Genomic DNA, 23,071 nt, shown 5'->3' with positions numbered 1-23,071 from the left:
TTAAATCATGTTATTTTTGTCAAAATTAAACTAGACAAATTGATTTGACTGAAAAATGGGAAATCAAATCTTGAACTGGTCTAAATTAATATTATTTTTTATAAAAAATGACTACAATACCCTATTATAAAAAATGACTAAAATATTTCTATTATATATATTAATTCTGAAAATCCTAAATTTTAGTCTTTTATTTTTCTATTCGTAGGGTTAGAATTTAGAATTTTTAAATATATATATATATAATAAGAGTATTTTAATCATTCTCTATAATAAGGATATTTTAGTCATTTTTTTATAAAAAAAATATTAATTTTTTCGGTTAAATTAATTTGTCTAGTCTAATTTTGACAAAAATAACATAATTTAATTGATTATATATGTTAAATTTTAATTACTGACAAATATCTTAAAAAAAAAAGACGTTTTAGACATCTTTACCTGAGTGACTCCCTTAAAATTATAATATCACATGATTTTAAAAGATAAATGAAGGGAAAAGTCAAACTACCTCAGTTCAACTAGAACAGACATTTTTTAGCCAACAATACGTAAAAAATAATTAAGTAGAGTGTGAAAATCCTCTGAGCACTCATGCGGTTGGATAGCACATCCTCACTAGCTAGCAGAAGTAAGCAACAACTTGCATCATGCTAGTCATTCTCCATTGAAGAACTTGGTCCTTATTTACAAGAGTCCAAGAAACCAAGAAGCCAAATTAACTTCATAAGTTGCATATTGAGGCGTACTTCATGTTAATGAAATAATTTTATTTATGTATTTATTTATTTTGTCTCTCACTCACGGTTAGAAGACAATAGACTTTTGGTGCTTCGCTAAACGACCAAAACATATAAAAGAATAAAAATCAAAGCCAAACTAACAATAGTATGATAATTTCATTGGGCATAGCTGTATAGGTAGTTGATTGGTGATTGAAACTTAACGTACATCAGTAATAATACTAAGGAGGAAAAAAAAACAGTCAGAACTTACTTTATTTAACATTCATTAATTGTTGTAATAATTAATTAATGTTAAATAAGATAAGTTAGAGTTGTTTTGGCTAATTTCTTTTGTTATAAAACATTTCCGCAATACAAATATTGCCAAATATAATTCTGTCCTTGTACCAAAGATAGAAGGTTCATGTCTACTTAGCTTATATGCAAAACATAGTACATACAGACGGTAGAAAGTAGCTTTCAAAATGAGAATTACACATTTCTAACGATGAAGTTCTTAATTTTGAGCAACAATATATAAATATATATGTGAAAACTCAGGTACAGTCGACTTCATATGAAATTGATAATTGAGAGCCATTAGATGATTTGACTGATTTGACTAAATTTTCATCTAACGACTCTCGACTATAAATTTCACGTGAAGTCGACTGCACCTGAGTTTTCACCAAATATATAATGGTAAATAATAATTAGACTCTGAAGATCCTCTGAGCACTCATGTGGTTTGATAACACATCCTCACTAGCAGAAGTAAGCAGCAACTTGCATCCTGCGTGACATGTTCCATAAGGTATTCCAACTTTGTCCAAATCAAGACCATTGCTGCAAACATCAAACAACATCACAAGTATCTTGTTCTCATCCAACATCCTCTTGACGTAATCTTCTAGCTCTACTTTCAATTATCTCATCATTAAATCTACCACCATTTTTAGAACCAAATACCTTAGGCAGCCATCTCTTACTTTTCTTAGTCTTCACACCAATATTCTCACCATCAAAACTCAATTTCAGTGCTTTAGCAATATCATCTTGAATGTTTCTATAATTGGGCTCGTTTGATACGGTTGTCATGACAACCGCCCCAAACAAGCTTGCATCTTTCTCAACTCTTCTTTTAACTATCTTTTCAAGATTGTCTGGTCCCAATGACATTGTTGTTGCCATTTTTTAGCTCCTCCATAATACCATCTAATAGTGCCTTAGTAGATGGACATGCTTCACGAGACAGAGCATTTCTTATACCTGCTCCTGCCGCTGCTGCCAATTCTGCTATCACAATTGCTATTGCTGTTGGCGAATAATTCTTAACTTTCTCTTTTATGGTTTCTTCACTCTTCATTATTACCAAGTTTTGATATACTAATCTAAAAAATAACAAATTTGAATGGTCTAAGGATTTTATATATAAGATGCTTTATTGAAATATTATGTAGAAGTGGTAGATTTAAACTTTATTTTACTCCAAAACACTAATTTTTAGATACGAAATTATTCCGGATAACTAAGAGGGGGAAAATAATTCAAATCTAAATATTTAAATTATATCATCGACTTAACACAAAATAACGTTTAAGATATAAAACAGTGTGTGAAGAAATAGTTGAAGTTAAATGCAAAGAAAGAATAATAAAACAAGTGCATGCGTATAATGTAGTGTTAGACAGTAGTATAGTGTAATGAGAAACTTTCTCTATAAAAAGAAAGAAAAGCATTGAGCGGCGCCCACCATTTCCAAAGTTGCATGAATACTAACTTTATTTATATATAATATGCTTTAGCTTAATTCAGCAGCTAAATTAAAAATAAAAAATACAAAAATAGAAGTAATTAAGATGCTCCGTCAACAATGCCATATCCTAAATCAATTTCAATTAATTAAAGCGGCTGCCTCCAATTAATCAACTAGCTGATGATAAACGAATATAATATGCAAGTCCAAACCATTATATAGTATACTAATTAAGAAAAATCAACTTTAATTTACAGTGATAGGCCCAAAATATTGCTTATTAGCTTTTGATTACCATATATGGTCATTTGTAAAGTGATATTATAGTTTGATTGGTAGATGAAATTAGATGTACGTCAATTCAACTGAACCAAACATATATAACAATTAGCTAGTGTTTAGAAGAGAAATAGAGACCGAGACAAAGAAAAATAATTATTTTCTTTTCATTTTCTTTTTTTTCCATTTTCTTCTTCCCATTTTAACTTCAAACAAACACATCCTTGGTGTCCGCGCTACCTTAGAGCGTGAAAATCCTCTGGGCACTCATGTGGTTGGATAGCACATCCTCACTAGCAGAAGTAAGCAACAACTTGCATCCTGTGTGATATATTCCATAAGGTATTCCTACTTTCTCCAAATCAACACCATTGCTGCAAACATCACGCAATATCACAAGAATCTTCTCCTCTGCCAACATCCTCGGACGTAATCTTCTTGCTCTACTTTCAATCTCATCATTCAACTTATCATTTCTTGAACCAAATACCTTAGGAAGCCATCTTAAGCCTTTTTTAGCCACACCGGTACCGGTATTCTCACCATCAAATCTCAATCCCAGGGATCTAGCAATTTCGTCTTGAATCTTTCTATAATTAGGCTTGTTTGATACAGTTGTCGTGACAACTGCATCAAACAACCCTTCATTTTCCACCCTTCTTGCAACCTTTTCTACAAGATTCGCATTTAGACGCAAATCGGGTCCCAACACCCCAATGGTGTCGTTGTGGCCATATCTTAGCTCCTCCATGATGTCATCTAATAGTGCAGTAGTAGATGGACATGCTTCACGAGATAGCGCATTTTTTATAGCTGCTCCTGCCATTGCTGTCAATTCTCCTATCAGCAATGCTATTGCTGTTGGAGAATAATTCTCCAGTTTCTCTTTCATCTCTTCTTTACCATCCATTATTACCAACAACTTTTGGTATATGCTGATAAAAAATAACAAATTCAAATGGTCAAGGCGGATTTTATATCATGCTTTTTTGAAAATGCTAAAAAAATATAGTAACTGAAAGTGTTTGGTAATGAAGTATATCTCCAGTATCGCATGAGATGCATAAACTTTTAAGATTGAACATAAATAAATATGCTGACAAACATGATTGTTAAAGTATCAAAGTGTGTTAATCAATAGTTACCTTGTAATTGGCCTGGATAGAGAGACCTTCTCTATAACAATAAAGAAAAAACGTTGAGCCACACCCACCATTACCAAGCTTGCATGAATGTTATATATATCCAATATACTTTAGCCTAATCCAGCAGCTAAATTGAAAAAAAATATAAAAATAGGAGTTAGGTTTGTGCCTCTGCCTAGGTTGCTCCGTCAACAATGCCATATCCTAAATCAATTAATTAAAGCGGCATCCAAATCATTATATAGTATATTTGTCCTAAATGAATAATAAAGATCGCGGCGGCATTTTACACTTGCAGAGTTTCTGTTGCAGCCGTTTGTAAGTTACGGTAATGCTAACGAGAGAAAATAAAAATAAAAAGTCAGAAGTTGCCTTATTTAATAATTAATAAATATTAGATAAGATAAATTATAACTGTTTTTTGTTATTTTTTTTGTTACCAAACATTTTTAGTGAATTATTCCTATACCAAATTTTAGGGGTGTTTGCGGTGCGGTTTGGATCGGTTTTGAGTCAAAAACTCATCCAATCCGAACACTAATTATACTTGCGGTGCGGTTTGGATTTGATGATGTTTTTAAAAAAATCCGATCTGATCCGATCAATTTCAAGCGGTTTGGATTGGATTGGATTTGTGGTTTTGTAAATTAAAAAAATTAAATACATATAACAAGTCTTAACATCAAATTTTAAATAATTAATAATAACATAACAAGTCTCAACAATATCTTAAAAAGTCAACGGTAACATAACATAGAAATAAAATTATAGGTTAGTTAAAATAAATAATAAATAACATTTTGAACATAAATTATTTATTAAATAATAATAATAAATGAATAATATAAAAATGTATAATAAATTAAACATATTATAAGTATACTTATAAATATAATAATAAAATAATAATATTATAGCACATTGTGCAGTTTGGATTGGATTGGATCGGTTTTGAAAGGTAGATCCGAAATCCGATCCGATCCAACGGTTTGTAAAAGATAAAATCCAATCAGATCTAAATTAGTACGGTTTTAATCGGTTTTAGTTTGGATTAAATTGAATGAGCGGTTTAATTTAAATCAGTTTGGATTTGAACACCCCTACCAAATTTGTACTTAGATTATAATTTTTATACGTTTTAAATATACACTTATTTATCTCCATAACTACCTAATAATTTCTCCATACACAAATAAAGAAGATAGAATATGATATTAAGGAAGGGTGTATCAAGCACTAGAGCAAATTAATTTACTTCTACCTCAGTTGTACATCTCCGAAGAGTGTAACATGATTTGTTAAAATAACAGTACTTATTAGATGATGAGGATCTTCTGAGCCCTTGGATAACACATGTTCAGTGGCAGAAGTAAGCAATGGAAGTAAATTAATATTTGTGTGTATGTGTGTATGTTCTAATAAGTAATAACATGTTTAGTTAATCCATATTGGTATTTAGAGTCAATTAATATTTAAATGCTTTCTCTAACTTTAGTATGACTAATACATACAGCTACTTATGTGGATGGTGAAGGAACGGTTGTTGTTAAAGGATGAGTTATAGAGCTAGTCAAGTGGAGAATCAGTACATAGTACATTTTACACTTTGTATAAATATTCTATTAGCTCTCTCTCAGGACTCTTACATTTATAACAGATTTCATGTGTCCAGAAATGAAACCAATATTGGCTAGGGGGAAAAAACGTGCATATCCTCTCGAAAAACAGGCAAAGCGTGTTGAGGCAGAGTGACCAAAACCTTGAAACCCTCCTTCTTATTGGCAGTTGAATAAGGCAAGAAAAAGCAACGGTGAACACTTCCAAGGAGGTTCCTGCCAAGTGGCAAAACAGTAACTGGGCCTCCGGATCCAAAGTCCACAGACGAGTGGCCCAAGTGTCTCCAATCGGTGAACCCAGTAACCCTGTTCCCTGCCGTGATCCCATCCCCATAATGCACTGCCTGAAAATCGATGAATGACCGAACATACTCATCACTCACGCTGCTCTTGCTCTTCTTGATTAGCTCCGCTGTTTCCCAAATGGGCCTTTCTGTTAAATCCTTCACACTCACCTCGACATACATTGGAACGCAACCGTTACCCCAATACCCATCTGGCAGTGCTGGCTTTACCACTCTTCGTATGTTAACCGAGTATGCCAACTTAACAACCTCATTGTCCTTCATTTCCGACGCCCTAACCCTGTTTAAGAACACAAATTATAAGGCTATAATTGTAATTAACATCGGTAATCGATGAATTGAAGGGTGAAATGGTGAATACTACTTACTTGGACCTCCAAACGTAAGCAGCAAGAACCTCAAAAGTGGTGAATTTGAGACCGGATTGTTCAAACAATGATCTCCTGAACGCTTCCAAGGACTCCTCCTGAACGTGGAAGCACTCCCTCACAACATCACCGGCGTCCGCTTGGTACGGCAAAACCCCCTTCTCCAAACTCAGAAACTCTCCTACCAACGCTGACTCCACCCGGGGCGGGTTCCTCGCTCCCAACAATACCTCACGGTTCCAAACCGGTTCAACCGATATCCGACTCGACCCGCGAGCCAACTCGGCCACCGCATTGAAGAACAAGCTCCCGCCCATACCGTCGTTAAGCGCGTGGTGCATGGCAGCACCCAGCGTGAACCCACCGCACCCAAACACCGTTATTTGGAGCATGCAGGGGTGCTCCATCCCCTCATCGGGTCCCGGATCGGGTACTAACTGCTCAACGAAGCTGAAATCCGGGTCATCGAGGTAGTTTACCGATTCGAGGGTGATGTCTGCGGCGGTGGCGCGAATGAGGGGAACTCCCTGACCGGCAGCGCACCAGTTCTCGAGGCGGTTGTCATGTAGACGGTAGCGAAGCGTTCCGGCGAGTGGGTAGTAGTGAAGAAGAGCTTGGGAGAGGGAGGAGGAGATGAGGGCGTAGGGGTCGGGGTGGGAGGAAATGTAGAGGCGGAGGTAGCGGAAAGTGAGGCGGAGGTTGGGGTCGTTGTCGAGGGGGGAGAGAGGGAGGGCGTGGTTTTGGGAGAAGGGAGTGCGAGAAGGGAAGATGAGAGTGCGTTGGGAGATTTTGATGGTGTTTGAAGCAGCTTCTTCCATGCTTGACGGTTAATCTGAGCTGTAGCTGCTCAAGCTTTATGTATGCTTCAAACTTGAACTCAAGCTGTTGCTTTCTCCCACCTAACCTAACTAACATTAACATGCTTCGTTCCATGCATTACATGCCATCCAAACACAAAACACGTGGACCTCCCTGCATCTCATCATCTCCACCAACCCCAAAAATCATAAATAACAAAATGAATTTAAGTATTCAAATAAACCAATTTAAAACGAAAACAATCCTCAAAAGGTCAACTATAAGGAACAAATATAGTGGCGTAGAAGTCACCAAAAAAAAATATAGTGTTCCAGACATAATTCTTTAGTATTTTTGTATAGTTCTTAAATTTTACTTATAGAATTCAAACATAAAAATGTCACCAAAAAAAAAACATAAAAAAATAAATTTATTTTATTCTATTTTTATTTTTTTGACAAATTAAGCATAACTTTTGTAGGCATTAAACAATTTTTCTAATGTTTTTTAGAAAAGATTGAAGCATTATTTAAGGCTATATTTATAGCTTGAGTGATGTTATATGAATTATTACTAATTTTTATTATTATTGATTATAAAAAATGAAAATATATGAGAGCACATGAATGGAGAACAAAATTCCTTGACCATGATTGAGATAGCAACAAGCAGAGCAAATTAGATGAGAACAGGAGAAGTTAGTTATTCCAGTAATAGAAATTCTGTTAATTCAGTTTAGTTGGTTATTCTGTTTTTATATTGTTCTCTAATTCTCAACGGAATCTGTAGGTCTATCATAAAAATTTTTTATAATCTTTTTATTTCAATAATTTTGATTTGGATTATGTCAATGAAAAATAATGGATTATATTGTTTCCGTTTCATCTTCAAAACATCTAGTCTGGTTTAGGAAAAAAGGAAGAATGATTTTGGATTATCTACAGAGATTAGGTTTAGGTCTTAAAAAGAAAGTAATTTGGACAAAAAAATGGATCGGATAAATCATTTTAGATCAATTCATCAAGAAATAATAAGAGTTATTTTTAAATTATCTTTTAATTAGATATAGTCTTAGTAGATAATTAGACCAAAAATTGAGTACAAGTACAATGTACTCAATCCGCCTAATAATTGTATTATTCATTGTAAAATATATCTCAATTAATAGGTAATATTGCTTAATAATATTATAAAATATGAATAATTCATAAAGAATTTTGAGAATATAAGATTTAAAATAAAATTTTGAATTGATATCTTATTCTCATATATTTTGGATAATTTCAAGTATAAATTAGTTTATTTTAAACGATGAAAATTTGGATAAAACATCTCACACAAAGATAAAAATGAAAAAAATTAATGTGAAGATTCAAAATTCAAATAAAAAAAAAGAAAAATTTAAGTTCAAATTCAAAAGATTTAGTGTGATAAAATTTCAAAGGGTAAGATTTGAAGAATATTTAATTTGGAAAATATGATATAAGCGCAACTTAGAGAGTAATGATAGGATTTTTATTGATACTTTTGATTCAAGAAGTCACATTAGTTAGCCATAATTACAGAATTCTTTTTCTCTGTTATTGATAGAGAGTAGAACCGTACGTGTACATTCATACAATAACAACTCATATGAAAATTACTAAGTAGTACTACATATAAGCATAGATTTTCGATCGATCAAGCATAATCCGACACTAATAAGCCCCTTCATTATTCCGAAAGTAAAAAAGAAAAAAAAAAGAAAGAAAGGAGCATAACAGCGTTATTTCTGCATATTTTATAATTGGGAGTTCATAATTAAGAAATTATTATTATTTGTGATCCTCATGACGTGTCTTCTTAGACACTAGCTATGGTATCAGTGATCAATGATGCCGTGGATCAGGCCCGCCAGGACTAAGACGAGTAGTCTTATGTGAGTTTCTCTCAATGAAGAGTGAAGACAACCACGGGAGCACATCGTCACGTTCCTCACCCGAACCAGAATCTTTGGCTGAAGCTGCATTATTAACTGAAGTAGCAATAAGTGGACGAGGCTCAGAATACAAAAAAAATGAGAGAAATACTAATGTAATAAGAATCACACATAACCTCAGTTTTGCCATTATAGTTAATTTATATTTATATATGTAGCGTGTGTAACACGCTTATCCTGGAGTATATGTTGTGTTTGTGAATTGAATTCCAAATTGCCTGATATATATAGGCTTTAGCTAACGTTAATTTCTAGTGTCCTTTGTCCATGCGCATGCATATAGTGTCATTGCATTACTGCATGTCAATATTATTTTTCCTTGATAAAAAGTTATATCTAGTTCGGATCTTATACTTCGTACTATTAATCTTTTATCATAGGCATTACATTTGCCATTAACTCGTTGTAATAAAGTTCATGTATTTCATAGGGATCAAGTAACCATTTAATACAAAAGTCAACTTTAAGTTAATTGGTTCAGCTTATCAACTTTGTGGATAGATAATCCATTAATTTTGTTTCTTATTACTAGTTTGTATATTTGTCTGCCCAGTTATATACCAAACAGCGAGTTTCTTGAGGTGTACATTCCAATAAGATCTTGAATCAATGAGTTATTAAATCATCTGGTAATCCAATTAAAATTTTCTTATATGATCTTCATTCATCAAGCTAATGGTTCTTACATATACCTCATTGTTCAGTAGCCTAATCCGAAAAGAAAATGACCACACACTTCCTTAAGTAATGGACTCCACGTTGATATGCGTGCTTCTCTTATGCTTTTCGAATGCGATCACTTTAATTTGTACGCACGTATGTAATGCAAAATCATCGATATAAAGCTTTAATACTTTTGTGGAAATGGACGAAGCTGCTTTTGAGTTGTATTATTATCGTCTACTATATATAAAAATTAAAGTCAATAAAGACGAGGAACTTATATGGTGATGATGATATATAATTTACTTTTCACTTATTTCAATCACCACCACTTATATAGCATATGCTATTGCTATTGGGTATATTGCTTGTGCGACTTTCCTTGATTTAAAGAATGGGAGTACTCAAATAAATAAAAGACCTTAAAACGTCTTTTTCTAATGTTTTTTAATAATTAAAATTTAATACATATAATTAATTAAATCGTATTATTTTTGTCAAAATTAGATTAGATAAATTGATTTGGCCAAAAAATCGACCAGTTCAAGATTTGATTCACCATTTTTTCGGTCAAATTAATTTGTTTAACCTAATTTTTACAAAAATAATATGATTTAATCGATTATATGTGTTAAATTTTAGTTATTAAAAAACATCTTTAAAAAAAGACGTTTTAGCCGTCTTTATCTAAGTGACTCTTTTAAAAAATAACTATAATCAGGACATACACATGAGTCATGAGTGATATTGATAAGAAAAAGTCTTAGAGACCATTATTTTTATTAAAATCTAAATCAGTATTTAATCATCAAAAAAAGAGTGTGTAATCCCACACTATTAAATATAGTTTCATATCATTAAAATATTAATGATGACTAATTAATAACTACAAAATACAAAATATATTAAACTTTTAGCATTACTGATTTAATAATCCGAATACTAATAAATTAAATCTCCATTTGTGAAATCAATTCAAGTAAAGAGAAGAGTGAAAAGAGCAGATCAAAACGTATCTCTATAAAAACTAATTTAATTTGAAGCTTTCTCATGACTTTAGTTTCTAGTTTAGTAGCATCCACATGCATATAAAATAATTTGCTTTTCTTTTTTAAAATTGTTTGACGTGTACATCATCAATACATGCATGGACGCTAGCTTGAACCTACCATATCTTAACGCAAATTTTGTGATATAAACATATATACGTCGCGCTGCTTGTCTTCATTCATCATTTGAGTAGATGTAATCCATATTTTGTAGCCGTTATAGACCCAAAGAAGACAATGCAGGAACCAATTATATTATAAATATTCAGCTAATTAAGGTAGATAATGTTAGAAAAAGGAGAAGGAGTAATAGGAAAAAGATATGTGAGTATTTAAGTTGTGTAAAATTATACGATATACAAGGATTTTTATAAGTACTAAGAGAATCGAAATAATAAATACCTAAAATCCTATAATAAATACCTAAAATCCTATAATAAATATTCAGATATATGTTAAATAATGTTAATTGATCTTAATTATACTCTAACATCTCCCCTTAAACTCAAGTGGCAACTTGAGTTTGAAACTTATTTGAAATAACTAAATAAAAAATACATAAACTAATAGAACGGGTGCTGAAGATTGCAGATAGAACTGTCAGAACGAAGCGCAGACAAAATTGCCGGAAGAAAACGCAGACGGAATTGTCAGAAAGAAGCGCAGATGAAACTGCTGGAAGGGAACGCAGACGAAACTGTCAAAAAAGAACGTAGACGAAACTACCGCAAGAGCGGCCAACTGCCGAAAAACTACTGCTGAAAAGATGGCGAACTGTCGAAAAATTGTTGGAAAATGATAAAGTGTGAAGAAATGACAAACTAAAGCATCTGATTTCTCTACGAGAATAAGTAAGTAGTGGATGAGCTAATCAGTAAGGTCAGAAAAATATTATAGCATTGACCAAAGAAAAGGAAAAAAAATGACACAAAAAAGTATAAAAAGTAAGGTGATTTCACCACAAGAAAACCAATTTATCCTTCTCAAGAAAGATACTATGTTAGAAAGGAAAGATGGAGCAATAAAAAAAATGTTTGTAAATATTCAAATTGTATAGAATAATACAATATAAAAGAATATTTATATGTATTAAGAGAATCGAAAAAATAAAGATGTAATCTCCTATGATAAATATTTAGATATATTAAATAATGCTAATTAATCTTTATTATACTCTAACAAATGAAAACAAGAACAACTAACGCAGTCCACACTACTCATTAGCTAATTAATATATTTGATGACGCGTCATCATTTGTCTATTATTAAAAGAATGCTTTAGCTAGTTTGAGATGCAGTCTTGCTTTACAAGAAACAAACAAAATATGGATTTAGCTTTTAAATTTGAAGGTATATATATTGATATATTGATTATTGAGTCACCAATGTACTAAGTTCGTAAATCACTGGAGGAATCAAATCACACAAATTTGTACTATCTCATCCTCTATTCTTCTCACTCAAAATATGATGTTTTTTTTTAGTCTGGGTCTAAATTCTTTAAAAAAAATCGATTTGAAAAGACCCGCCCGGTTCTACAACAAAAATTGAAGTCGTGCTCTAACCGAAAAGGATGAAATGGTTTGAATATTTATGGTACCTTCACTGCATGGTATATGGCACCACTTTCAACTCCTACGGATGCTTTGGAACTTCAATTGCGATCGAGAACTCTCAGTGCTGTCTTGTCTGTGCTTCCCCTTTATCGTAGCTCGAAATGGTTCTCATGGACTTCATCACCTTGTGTTATGGAGCTACCCCTTAAATCCAAAGCAGAAAGAGTAATCTTGAGAGCGAACATCTCTACTGCTCCAAATTCAAATGCGAGATGGCCTGTATTTTGTCTCTGATTCTCTGTGTTGATCTGCTGATCTTCCCTTGTTCCATTCCTTTCAATTTGATGCCTCGTGGAGCTTCCTTGAATGGTTTGTGTCTTCCTTCCCCGAAGCCCCGATGTAAGCTGCTTTCCTTTATTTGTCTGCTACTCAATTCTGTTTGGAGCCTGCACCCAAATTGCAAATGTGTTCGATCCAATCCTGCTAGTTAGACGAGCCTCCTTCCAAAGTATGTCATGTATCGGATTAGGTGGGTTCCCAGGCCAATTCCTATCAAGCTTTCGCTCCTCTTCCATTGCTGCTGCCATGTGTGCCAGTTGGTTCCCCTCCCTGGGGGTCTAGGTAAGTCCACAATTCTCCACTTCTTTCATCCAGTCTAGAATATCTCTTAGAATGGGTTCTGCTTCGCCTTCTATGCTATTTGATTTTAGAGCTTGTACCATGGGAAGGCTATCTGATTCAATTAAAATTTTATTTAACCTAAGGTTTCTGGCTAAGATAATTGTATTTCTAATCGATGTTGCCTCTGTTGTTAGGCCTGAGCTTACGATGATTCTGTTCGTACACCCATGACGAATCTCCCCCTGCTGTCTCTGATCATTGTTGTTGTTGCTCCTTCTCCTGAGTTGCGGTTGAAGGTTGCATCCACATTGGCTTTGATCCCCTCCCCTGGTGGTGGCTTTCAGGTAGCTGCTCTCATTTTCTTTGCCATTTTAGTATTTATTGCTATTTGTTTCTCATCATTGGTTGCTGCTGTAAATTCTTTCTCCATTGTGCTGGCTCTTCTGATTGTAGTCTTAGGATCGACTGCTATATTCTAAAAATAAGCTCTGTTTCTTGCTTTGCATAACTCTCAATACAAAAAAGCAATTTTATTGATCATTATGTCCTGATTCTTGTCCTTGTCTGCTCTAATTTTTCTCACATTCATAAGAAACCAGTTCCCAAAAGTTGAGATAGTTTTTGTTGATTAACTGAGTTGGCATTGAGCCCCAAACCAGGCTGCCCTAGTCCAGGGACATAGCAAGAGGGTCTGTTCTATAGTTTCAACGCTCTCATTGCAAATAAGGCAGATGGGATTCTTTGTGAGTTTTTTCTAAATAGATTGCCCCCACTTTTAGGATATTCTGAGCCGCCCTCCACATAAACATTTTTATTTTCTATGCTACCTGAAATTTCCATATTTCTTCCCACACCTCCTTGTCCTCCCCACTTGTTGATGGTGCATTCAAATTTTGTTTGTTCTCCTCCTTCCTAGTAGCATGATATCCCGTCCTAACCGAGTATCATCCATCCAACTTATACAGCCATTTCAGAGTATCCTCTCTATCTATTAAGCTTATCGGGGTTCTGAGAATCTTGTTGGCTATATCAATTGAAAAAATTTTTTTGATCTTTACTTCGTCCCAACCTTCTCCTCGTTTTATCGGCTCTTCCACTACGCTTATCTCCTGATTTCTCCCTCTGAAAATCCTCCCCATGCCGTAAACCCAGGAATCCTCCCAAATATTGATAGTTCTGCCATTACCAACCATCCACTTTCCTTTCCTTGTCAAGAAATCTCTCCCTTGTATGATGTTTTTCCATACCCAAGATGAGCATTCCTTTACTCTGGCCTCCCAAAAGCATTCACTTGAGAAATAAATGACTTTGATTATTTTAACCCAAATTACCTCCGGTTCTTCTAAAATCTTCCATGCCTGCTTTGCCAACAGGGCCATATTTTGATGTTGAAAATCTTTGAAGCCTAAGTCCCTCTCTCTTTTGCTTTCAAAAATCTTTCTCCAACTTTTTCAATGGATGCTAGATTCCTTATTATTAGAACTCCATCAGAATTTTGCAGCTTTGCCACCTAATTTTCTACAGAAACCTTTAGGAAATAAGACCACATTTATAGCATAGGCCAGAATGGCTTGAACCACTGATTTGATGAGGGTTTCTTTTCTAGCTTGATTGAGTAAATTTTCTTTCCATCCTTCCAGTTTGCTCATTACCCTCTCTTCTATCCAAGCTAAGGCTTTGCTTTTTTATCTCCCCCAATGTGTCGATAATCCTAAATATTTGCCCGGGTTGTCCCATGTGCTCATGCCCATAATCTCCTCTATGTCCACTCTAGCTTGTAAGGCCACTTGCTTGCCAAAAGTGATCCGTGACTTCTGTAAGTTTATTTTCTACCCTGATGCCTCATTACATTGGTTGAGGATAGAAATAATTTGGTATGCCTCCTCGACATTTGCTTTAACCAAAATAATACAATCGTCTGCAAAAAGAAGGTGCGTGAGCGTAGGTGCCGTTGGTGCTATCTTAAAACCTTTGATCCTTCCTTGCTCTTGTGCTTCTCTCATAAAAAAAGTAAGGACTTCTGCTGCTAGGATGAACAAGTAAGGTGATAACAGGTCCCCCTGTCTGAGTCCTCTACTAGGAATGATTTTTCTTGAAAGAACTTCATTCACTTTAAAATGGTAGGACGTTGTGGTGATGCACTCTATGATGAGCTTCACCCAACTCAGATGAAATCTGAAGGCTTTCAACACCGATTCAATAAATCCCACTTCATTCGATCATAAGCTTTGTTCATGTCGAGCTTATTCACCATATTATTCGACCCACCGCTTCTTCTTTTATCCAACTTATGATATACTTCTTGTACGATTATTATGTTGTCTTGTATGAGCCTGTTGCTCACAAACACACTTTGGATATGTGAGACAATGTCATTAAGCATATTTTTCAGTCTCTTCACCAAAATTTTAGTAATTACTTTATAAATGAAATTGCAGTAGCTAATAGGTCTCACCTGATTAAGATTTTATGGTCTCTTGACCTTGGGAATGAGCACTACCATGGTTTTGCTTATGTCCAGGTAGATCTTTCCATTTCCAAAAAAATCTTCCACCATTGCAACTAAATCTTCCTTAACCACCTCCCAGTGACTTTGAAAAAACCTTCTGTTTAAACCATCTGGGCCCGGGGCTTTGAGAACTCCCATGCTGAAGACAATTTCTCTTACTTCTTCTTCTCCCACCTCTCTTGTGAGCTTCTCGTTTATCTCCCGTGTTACTCTTTTTGACACTTTTTGGATGCATTGATCTACACCTTCCCTTACGGATTTAGTGAAAAGGTTGGAGAAGTGATCTTCTATCATTCTCATTATGGTTGAATTGTCGGTCAACCAGTTTTCACTACTGTCCTTTATTCTCTCCAGTCTATTTCTATCCCTTCTTTGCAAAGTAGTGGCATGAAAGAAGGGCGTGTTGCTATCTCCCCATTTTAACCATTTGAGTCTTGATCTCTAACTCCAATATTTCTCTTCTTGCTTCTATGATTGTTCTATCCTCTTCTTGATGGTCTGCGGAAGTTCCTGTTGCTACTCGGTCATGCTTGAGTTTTGGAGGCTTTGGAGTTCTTCCTGTAATCTTGCTATTTCCCTATCAGCTTTAGTAAAATTTCTCCTGCTCCAACCTTTGAGCTCCTTTTTACAGCTTTCCACACTCTCAATCAAGTTCTTCCATTTGTTTCTTTCTCTTGCGCATCTATTCCAACCCCTTCTAACCACTTCTTTTCATTCTCGGTGATCTTCTCAATGTACTTCATACTTGAAATATCTTGGGCACTTCTTCTTCGACTCTAGAGTAAGAATGAGCGGGTAGTGGTCTGAGCTTATAGCTGGCCTAGTTTCTAACCTAGCATGTTGATAGATAAGCCTCCATTTCCAGTTTGCTAGGCCGCGACCAATCCTTTCCTTGCTAATAAAGCCATGCCTTAGGTTGCTAAACCAGGTGAATTGCCCCCCTTTCAGCTCCAAATCCATGAGATAGTTGGCATCAACAAAATTTCTAAAGTCGACCATTTGGCTGCTTAGCTTGGGATGTAGACCTTCTTTTTCATTTTGGCTAATAATATCATTGAAATCCCCGATAAACAGCTATGGTATTAACTCACTATCTCGGTTTTCTGCCATTTCCTTCCAAATTAAGAAGCATTCTTTGAGCGAATTTCTGACTACCATATATAAATTTACACTTCCATCTGTTGCCTTTCCTGTTGTTAATATTAATAGCAATATGGTTATCAGACCAAAAGTAAACATTAAGATCAATACTTTCATTTCAAAATAAACAGAGGCCCCCGAACAAACCCCCAGGGTTCCATATTAAAGTAGCTAGTAAATTTAAGTTTCTTCTTAATGCTTCTAATACATTTCTCCTTAGCTTTAGTTTCCATTAAAAACACTACGGTCAGCTTTATCTATTTACACAGATTTCTTAGTTCCAAAACTGTCGCAGGCACCGCCAGCCCCCGACAGTTCCAGCTTAAGATGGTCATGGCTGAGGGTGGGGCATGGTAAGGCCCACCTTCTCAGCCATCATTTGGTTGTTGTCAACTCTTCCAGATTGTTGTATCATTCTTTTCTCTGTTCCCATGACTTCTTTCACTTGTGTTCTTCCTTTCTTGCTGCTGCTACTCATCTCTTCTTCTTTTGTTACACCTTTCTGGTTATCATATTCTATCAGCATTTGGTCTGCTCCTTTCCTCTTCCTTATGAGCTTTAGTCTGGCCTTGATATTTTGTGCTAATTATAGTTCCCAAGCTTCTGTCATGTTTTTCTTCTTATAGTGTTCTTCTTCTTCATCCCCTCTTCCTCAGGTAATTCAACGAAGTACATCTCACCTGTTGTAGAGTTATAAACTTGGGTTTCTATTTTGGTGCTGCCTTTTAGCTTTTTTTCCTACTTTTCTATAAATTTTCATTAGCTCTTATATTTTCCTACATCTTGCATTTTCCTTCTACTTTCCTTTTTAGCCTCTTCTCTTCTTTTTTTCCCATATTGCTAATAAAATCTTATGTATAATAGGGGGCCTTGGATTGACACTCATCGCTTCCTTCCTTTTCTATCATGCTCAGTCTGTTGTTACAAAGGTCCACCATGTTGATGTTTCGATCCATCTTGAAATTTTTTGGTTTATGGTTTGCACTTTCTCTTTGGCTGTCCAAGTTTCCCTTCATGGGTAGGCCCACATGGTTTTCTTCTCTCTTTTCTTCATATTCAGTCTCTTTTTGTTTTGGGCCTGTTTCATGTTGGCTTATATGCTTGTCCCTTCCTTTTTCCGCTAGGTTTTGTAGAAGATTCCCAAGTTCCTCTATGATGCATTTTCCTCTATCAATATCTTTTCCCCCTTCTCCATTCTGATTTTCCTTATTTTTCTATCTCTTTTCTTTCACCATCTTTTCAGGGATTCCGCCGTCATTCTCCTCTCTCCTCATCGCTTTCAGTCTTTCAGTCTCCTTTTCTCCCACAAATCCCTCCTTCTCTGACCCTTGATGTTTACTTTTGGATTCACCTACTCTGCTACTTTTTGTATGCCTACTTTCACTCTCTGTATTGTGATCGTGTTCTTCACGCGCTCTTTCTTCCATCTCTTGTCCTTCTGAGTTTTCTTCTTTGTTCATCCTCGTCCCTCTGTTGAAAATTGCTCTAATTGGGTTCACTCCTAACCCAGCTAGCCATTGCTAGCTCCTTTTTATATTCCTTCTTTCCATGTCCTATGATACCGCATCTCAGAAAGTAGCAATCTTGGAGTTTTTCATATTTGAACTCTATCCATGTTTTTTGTCGTTCTTTTCTAGTCATCCAGAAGCCCGTAGGGAAGGGTTTTGAAATGTTTATGGCCACTCTTACTCTTAGGAAGGTTCTGACAAATACATTTTCCTTTTTCGGATCCTCCACTTCAACCACTACTCCTAGCATATTGCCAATGGTTTCTGCAGTTTCTCTTTCTATGTGTTCCAAAGGAACTCCATGTATTTGTACCCAAAACTCCATAAGCTCGTGACTAACTTCATAAATAGCTGCATTTTTCTCTCATAATTGCAGGTTAATGAAGTGGCCTTTGACACACCAAGGTTCCTCCTTGAGAATTCGTAACCCTCTTCTCTGGTCCCTGAAGCTAACCAGTAGTTTGTTCTTTCCTACTTCAGAAATGAAGATATCCTCCGGGTTTCCCCAGATTCCCAAAAGTGCATTCTTGCTTGCCTTAAAGCTAATTTCTTTATCTGCTACTATTTTACCCACTAGGTTGATACAATATTTTCTATATTCCTTCTTTTTCTTCTAGTTGATTGTGATGGTCATTCCTTCAATCTGTTGTAGTCCATATGTTGCCTTTGCTATGATTTCTTGCTGGCTCGTTGACCCTTCTTCGTGATATTGGAGGTTTCTGTGGGATTCCAAGTGTTTGGTTTGATGATGTAAATTCTAGTGGTTGTGTGTTATCTTGAAGTGGAGCGGATAGTGTTTGTTTGTATAAGTGAATATTAGGAGTTAATATATGGGGTTTGGTTGGATGATAATTAGTAGTAGTGAAATGGATAAAAATTTGGATATGAAAGAGATATTTTGATAAAGCTAAAACTCACAAGAATTAGAACCAGAGTTCTACTTGACTCTCCCTGAAAGAGAAAGCTTCTCTCTTGAGAGAGAATGTCAATGGTTGTTTACAATACAATGATAAATTTGAAGAGGAATGATGCACCAATTGCGTTCAAAATTTCAGCCTGCATCTGGTTGACGAAACTGTCTGAAAGCCCACGTCCCATTGTCAGCAGGCTTAGTCTTGATGGGCCAGATCCAGGTCACCATTAATTGATCACTACAGGCCCACCTTGCCATTACATTTTCCTAAGGCAACCCAAGTTGATCCAACAATAGTACACAAGCATATAATAATAAAAAGCGAAGTTATATAAATAATGTATATTTTTATTAATTTAATTTTGATGTACTGTGTAAAATATACGTGCATTTTATTATTGTTCGTAGCTCGTGTATCGAACGGGTCAGGTGTGCCAAACGCTCAGGGATGATGGAAAAACTGGATTCGGATCACCTTCATGCGTCTGGACCTTTGGAACTAGTGTGTAGAGGAGAAGGTCGGAGCTCGAGGTCCTCCCGGGTTGACGATGTGGATTGGAGATGGGCCGGGGTGCCACCTATGAAAGGATTCTGACGCTCTAGTCAGTGTCCATACAAATGCGACAGTTAGGGTAAATGTTAGGTAACGTACTTTTGGAGAAGGATAGGACCTTCCTTTTATATAGTCTGCCCTAGGGCAGGTCTCACATGGCCAAACCACCTTCTAGAAAGCTTCCCCCCAATTGTCAAATACCTCGTGAGAGGGGTGGCGATATTCGAGCCACCTCCCGGTTCGGGTCGTATGAGGCCGACAGGTCTGTTGGTATGTTGGGTTCGGCCAATGGGTCAACTAAACTGAGCCGGAACAATTATATAACGTCAAATTAGTAAAAATAAATAATTTTATATTGATTACGTGAATAATCATTAAAAAAACAGATATAATTATACGATTATTACATTGCATTAAAATTAAACTCATTTTTGTTTATGTATTAAAAGTTAGAGTTTATACTTTGTATTGGAGTAGATTAGGATGGAATTTTGCTTTATTTTCAACGGGATCAAACTCCTTTTAAGCAAGGAAATTCATAAAATGATAATGGAGAGATTAACCCACTTAAATTAAAATAATATGATTTAAAAGTTACAACTTTAATAATATTTAACCTTTTATTTTATCATTTTATTAATTTCCTCAAGTTTAAAAGATTTTTTCTTTCAACGGTGTTTTCACATAGTTATGTTACATAACAATGGTTTCGAGCTGAAGTTTATAAACTCTTATATATTATTTTTTTTCAAAGATAAATATTATTTTATTAATATAAAATAAAAGTGTTTTCATAAGGAAGTACAAAAGAATTGGATATTTTCATTTATCACCAGATGTGACTGAAAGACTAAGAGCTTAAAGAAAAATAGAGTAAGAGTAAAGAAAATTAGCAGCATCTATCAGGTATGGCTCACGAGTTCATGCACTAAATTGCTGGCTTCTTTCACTATCTCTGGTGCTGGGCTTATTACCTTCTCAAAAACACACCGATTTCTTGCTTTCCAAGTGCTCCAACATAGCGCCGCTATGAGGAGGGTCTTTTGTCTACCGTCTAATTGAGCCGCTGCTCAGGATAAGACTCGTTGCCACCAATTGAAAAATGTCTCTTCTTCTCTCATCCATAGGTCAGGGATTATTAAGTTTAGTCTCCATATTATTGAAGATAGGGGGCATTGGAACAAAGCATGAGAAATTGATTCAGCCTTCAACATACATCTTGGACAAGTGGCAGGAGTAGATGCGAACCGGCTGTGGACTTGTTGCAACACTAGAAGCTTTTCATTAAGACTTTTCCATAAAAAAATCTTAATTTTATGTGGTAATTTCAACTCCCAAATGCTATTCCAGACTCTGTTGTGTATGTTCTGGGACCTCAATAAAGTAGGAGAATGAAAGAATCCATAAGCAATTTTGTATCCTGACCCAACTTCATATATACCAGATTTTGTCCAGCACCAATTAACTTCATCCTCCTCCTTTGTTGGTTTGATTGAAAAAATTTTATTGCATATATCAACTGAAAAAATCGACTCAATCAGATTTCTATTCCAGCTTCTACTATCAGGATTTAGTAACGCACTAACGTAATACACTTGTAGATCTGGCGGGATTGTGAGTGCATTTTGAGGGACATTAATGGGCACTAGTGGTGGGAGCCAGGGATCATGGAAGATGCGAACATTAGTGCCAGAGCCTATTTTCCATAACAAGTCTTTCTCGATCACCTTGCGCCCTTCAAGAACACTTCTCCAACCCCACGACGGTAGGGGTGTTCAAATCCAAACCGATCCAAATTAAACCGCTTATCCAATCCAATCCAAACCGAAACCGATTAAAACCGCACTAATTTGGATCTGATTGGATTTTATTTTTTAGAAACCGCTGGATCGGATCGGATTTCGGATCTACTTTTCAAAACCGATCCAATCCAATCCAAACCGCACAACGTGCTATAATATTATTATTTTATTATTATATTTATAATTATACTTATAACATGTTTAATTTATTATATATTTTTATATTATTTATGTATTATTATTATTTAATAAATAGTTTATGTTCAAAATGTTATTTATTATTTATTTTAACTAACCTATAATTTTATTTCTATGTTATGTTATCATTAGCTTTTTAAGATGTTGTTGAGACTTATTATGTCATTTTTAATTATTTAAAATTTGATGTTAAGACTTGTTATATGTATTTAATTTTTTTAATTTACAAAACCACAAATCCAATCTAATCCAAACCGCTTGAAATTGGATCGGATCGGATCGGATTTTTTTTAAAATATCATCCAATCCAAACCGCACCGCAAGTAAAATTAGTGTTCGGATCGAATGAGTTTTTGACTCAAAACCGATCCCAACCGCACCGTGAACACCCCTACGTAGGAAATCTGTATATCTGAAATATTTAGCTTTGAGCATTCTTGATAGAGTAGAATTAGGGTATTTCATTAGACGCCAACATTGTTTTTCCAATAAAGCCAAATTTTGCGCCCTTAGGTCCTTGATAACCAACCCGCCATCTTTCTTTGATCTCGTCATTGTGTCCCATTTAATCCAAATCATTCTTCGTTCTGCGCCTTTTTGACCCCACCAAAATTGCGAGAGCATGCTATGAATCTCAGTTAACAACATGTCCGGGAGCTTGAAATAAGAGAGTGTATAAATAAGAATCGCCTCCCCCACCGTTTTCAATAACGTGTGCCTATCACTTAATGACAATAGCCTTCTTTTCCAACCCAATAAACTCTTATATATTATCAAATATAATGAAATTACAGTTATAATTCACAATATATAGCAAACTCCTTTCAAAATTTAAAACCCCAAGATCAATTCATTTCTCTACACATCCTTAAAAAAGCTACCGGTCATATAATATACGCCATCATTTAGATGAGATATCTGTTTTTATATAAAGTTAATAATTAATAATTATTAAATAATTTAATATATTTAATTAAGTTATTATTAAATAATTTTTAATTATTATTTTTATATAAAAATATTTTTATATGAATAAATTTTAAAATTGGTCCAATAAAATAAAAACACACTACACTTCTTAAATTATCTACCTAAATTTTAATATTAAAAACATCTAATATATTTCTTATTCATAATTTATTAATATTTTTATTATCTACTTATACTTTTCCTTAATTATAATACATGGTTAGATAATTCAGTATTTGAAAAATTAAACAAATTTACGTACCTTTAGGCTTTATTATATAACTTTTCCCTGCTAGCTTTGCACTTCTTATCTCCAAATGCATCATATGTTGGTGATGATGGCTAACATGGAAATTGGAAACCTCATCTTTGACGACCAAGAGTTCCATCTATCTAGCCAATAGGCCAAAACTTTTGACCAGGTGTTATGTATATTCATGCTAATCGTCACAACTTGTAATGTTATCTGATCTCTACTCAATAAAATGAATTATCCTGAACATATTAAAATTAAAGATCATCGTCAGATACATACAAACATACATGATGGAACCATCATCCTTTTCAATATCCATCATCCTTCTCCCATGTATACTAACATTATTATTCCAAGTTGTAAC

At 34.8% G+C, this 23,071-nt stretch overlaps 1 protein-coding gene across 1 annotated transcript; it reads right to left on the bottom strand.

Moving 5' to 3' along the window:
- Window positions 1–5,338: 5,338 nt before the first annotated feature.
- LOC107468378 (spermidine coumaroyl-CoA acyltransferase) lies at window positions 5,339–7,097 on the bottom strand. The gene is made up of 2 exons (XM_016087663.3): window positions 6,195–7,097; window positions 5,339–6,106 (listed from the first exon to the last, which is right to left on the bottom strand). Exons 1-2 carry the CDS (start codon window positions 7,010–7,012, stop codon window positions 5,596–5,598), a joined length of 1,329 nt encoding a protein of 442 aa, XP_015943149.1. The 5' UTR covers window positions 7,013–7,097; the 3' UTR covers window positions 5,339–5,595.
- Window positions 7,098–23,071: the final 15,974 nt, after the last annotated feature.

Source organism: Arachis duranensis, chromosome 10, assembly GCF_000817695.3.
Source record: "Arachis duranensis cultivar V14167 chromosome 10, aradu.V14167.gnm2.J7QH, whole genome shotgun sequence".
Taxonomy (NCBI): domain Eukaryota; kingdom Viridiplantae; phylum Streptophyta; class Magnoliopsida; order Fabales; family Fabaceae; genus Arachis; species Arachis duranensis.
This window is presented reverse-complemented; position numbering and strand designations above follow the sequence as displayed.

Excerpts from the sequence above, each read along its gene's own strand:
- LOC107468378 (XM_016087663.3), bottom strand. The coding sequence starts at position 7,012 with ATGGAAGAAGCTGCTTCAAACACCATCAAAATCTCCCAACGCACTCTC. Across the intron at positions 6,107-6,194 it reads GCTTACGTTTGGAGGTCCAA|GGTTAGGGCGTCGGAAATGA; the intron begins GTAAGTAGTATT and ends GTTCTTAAACAG.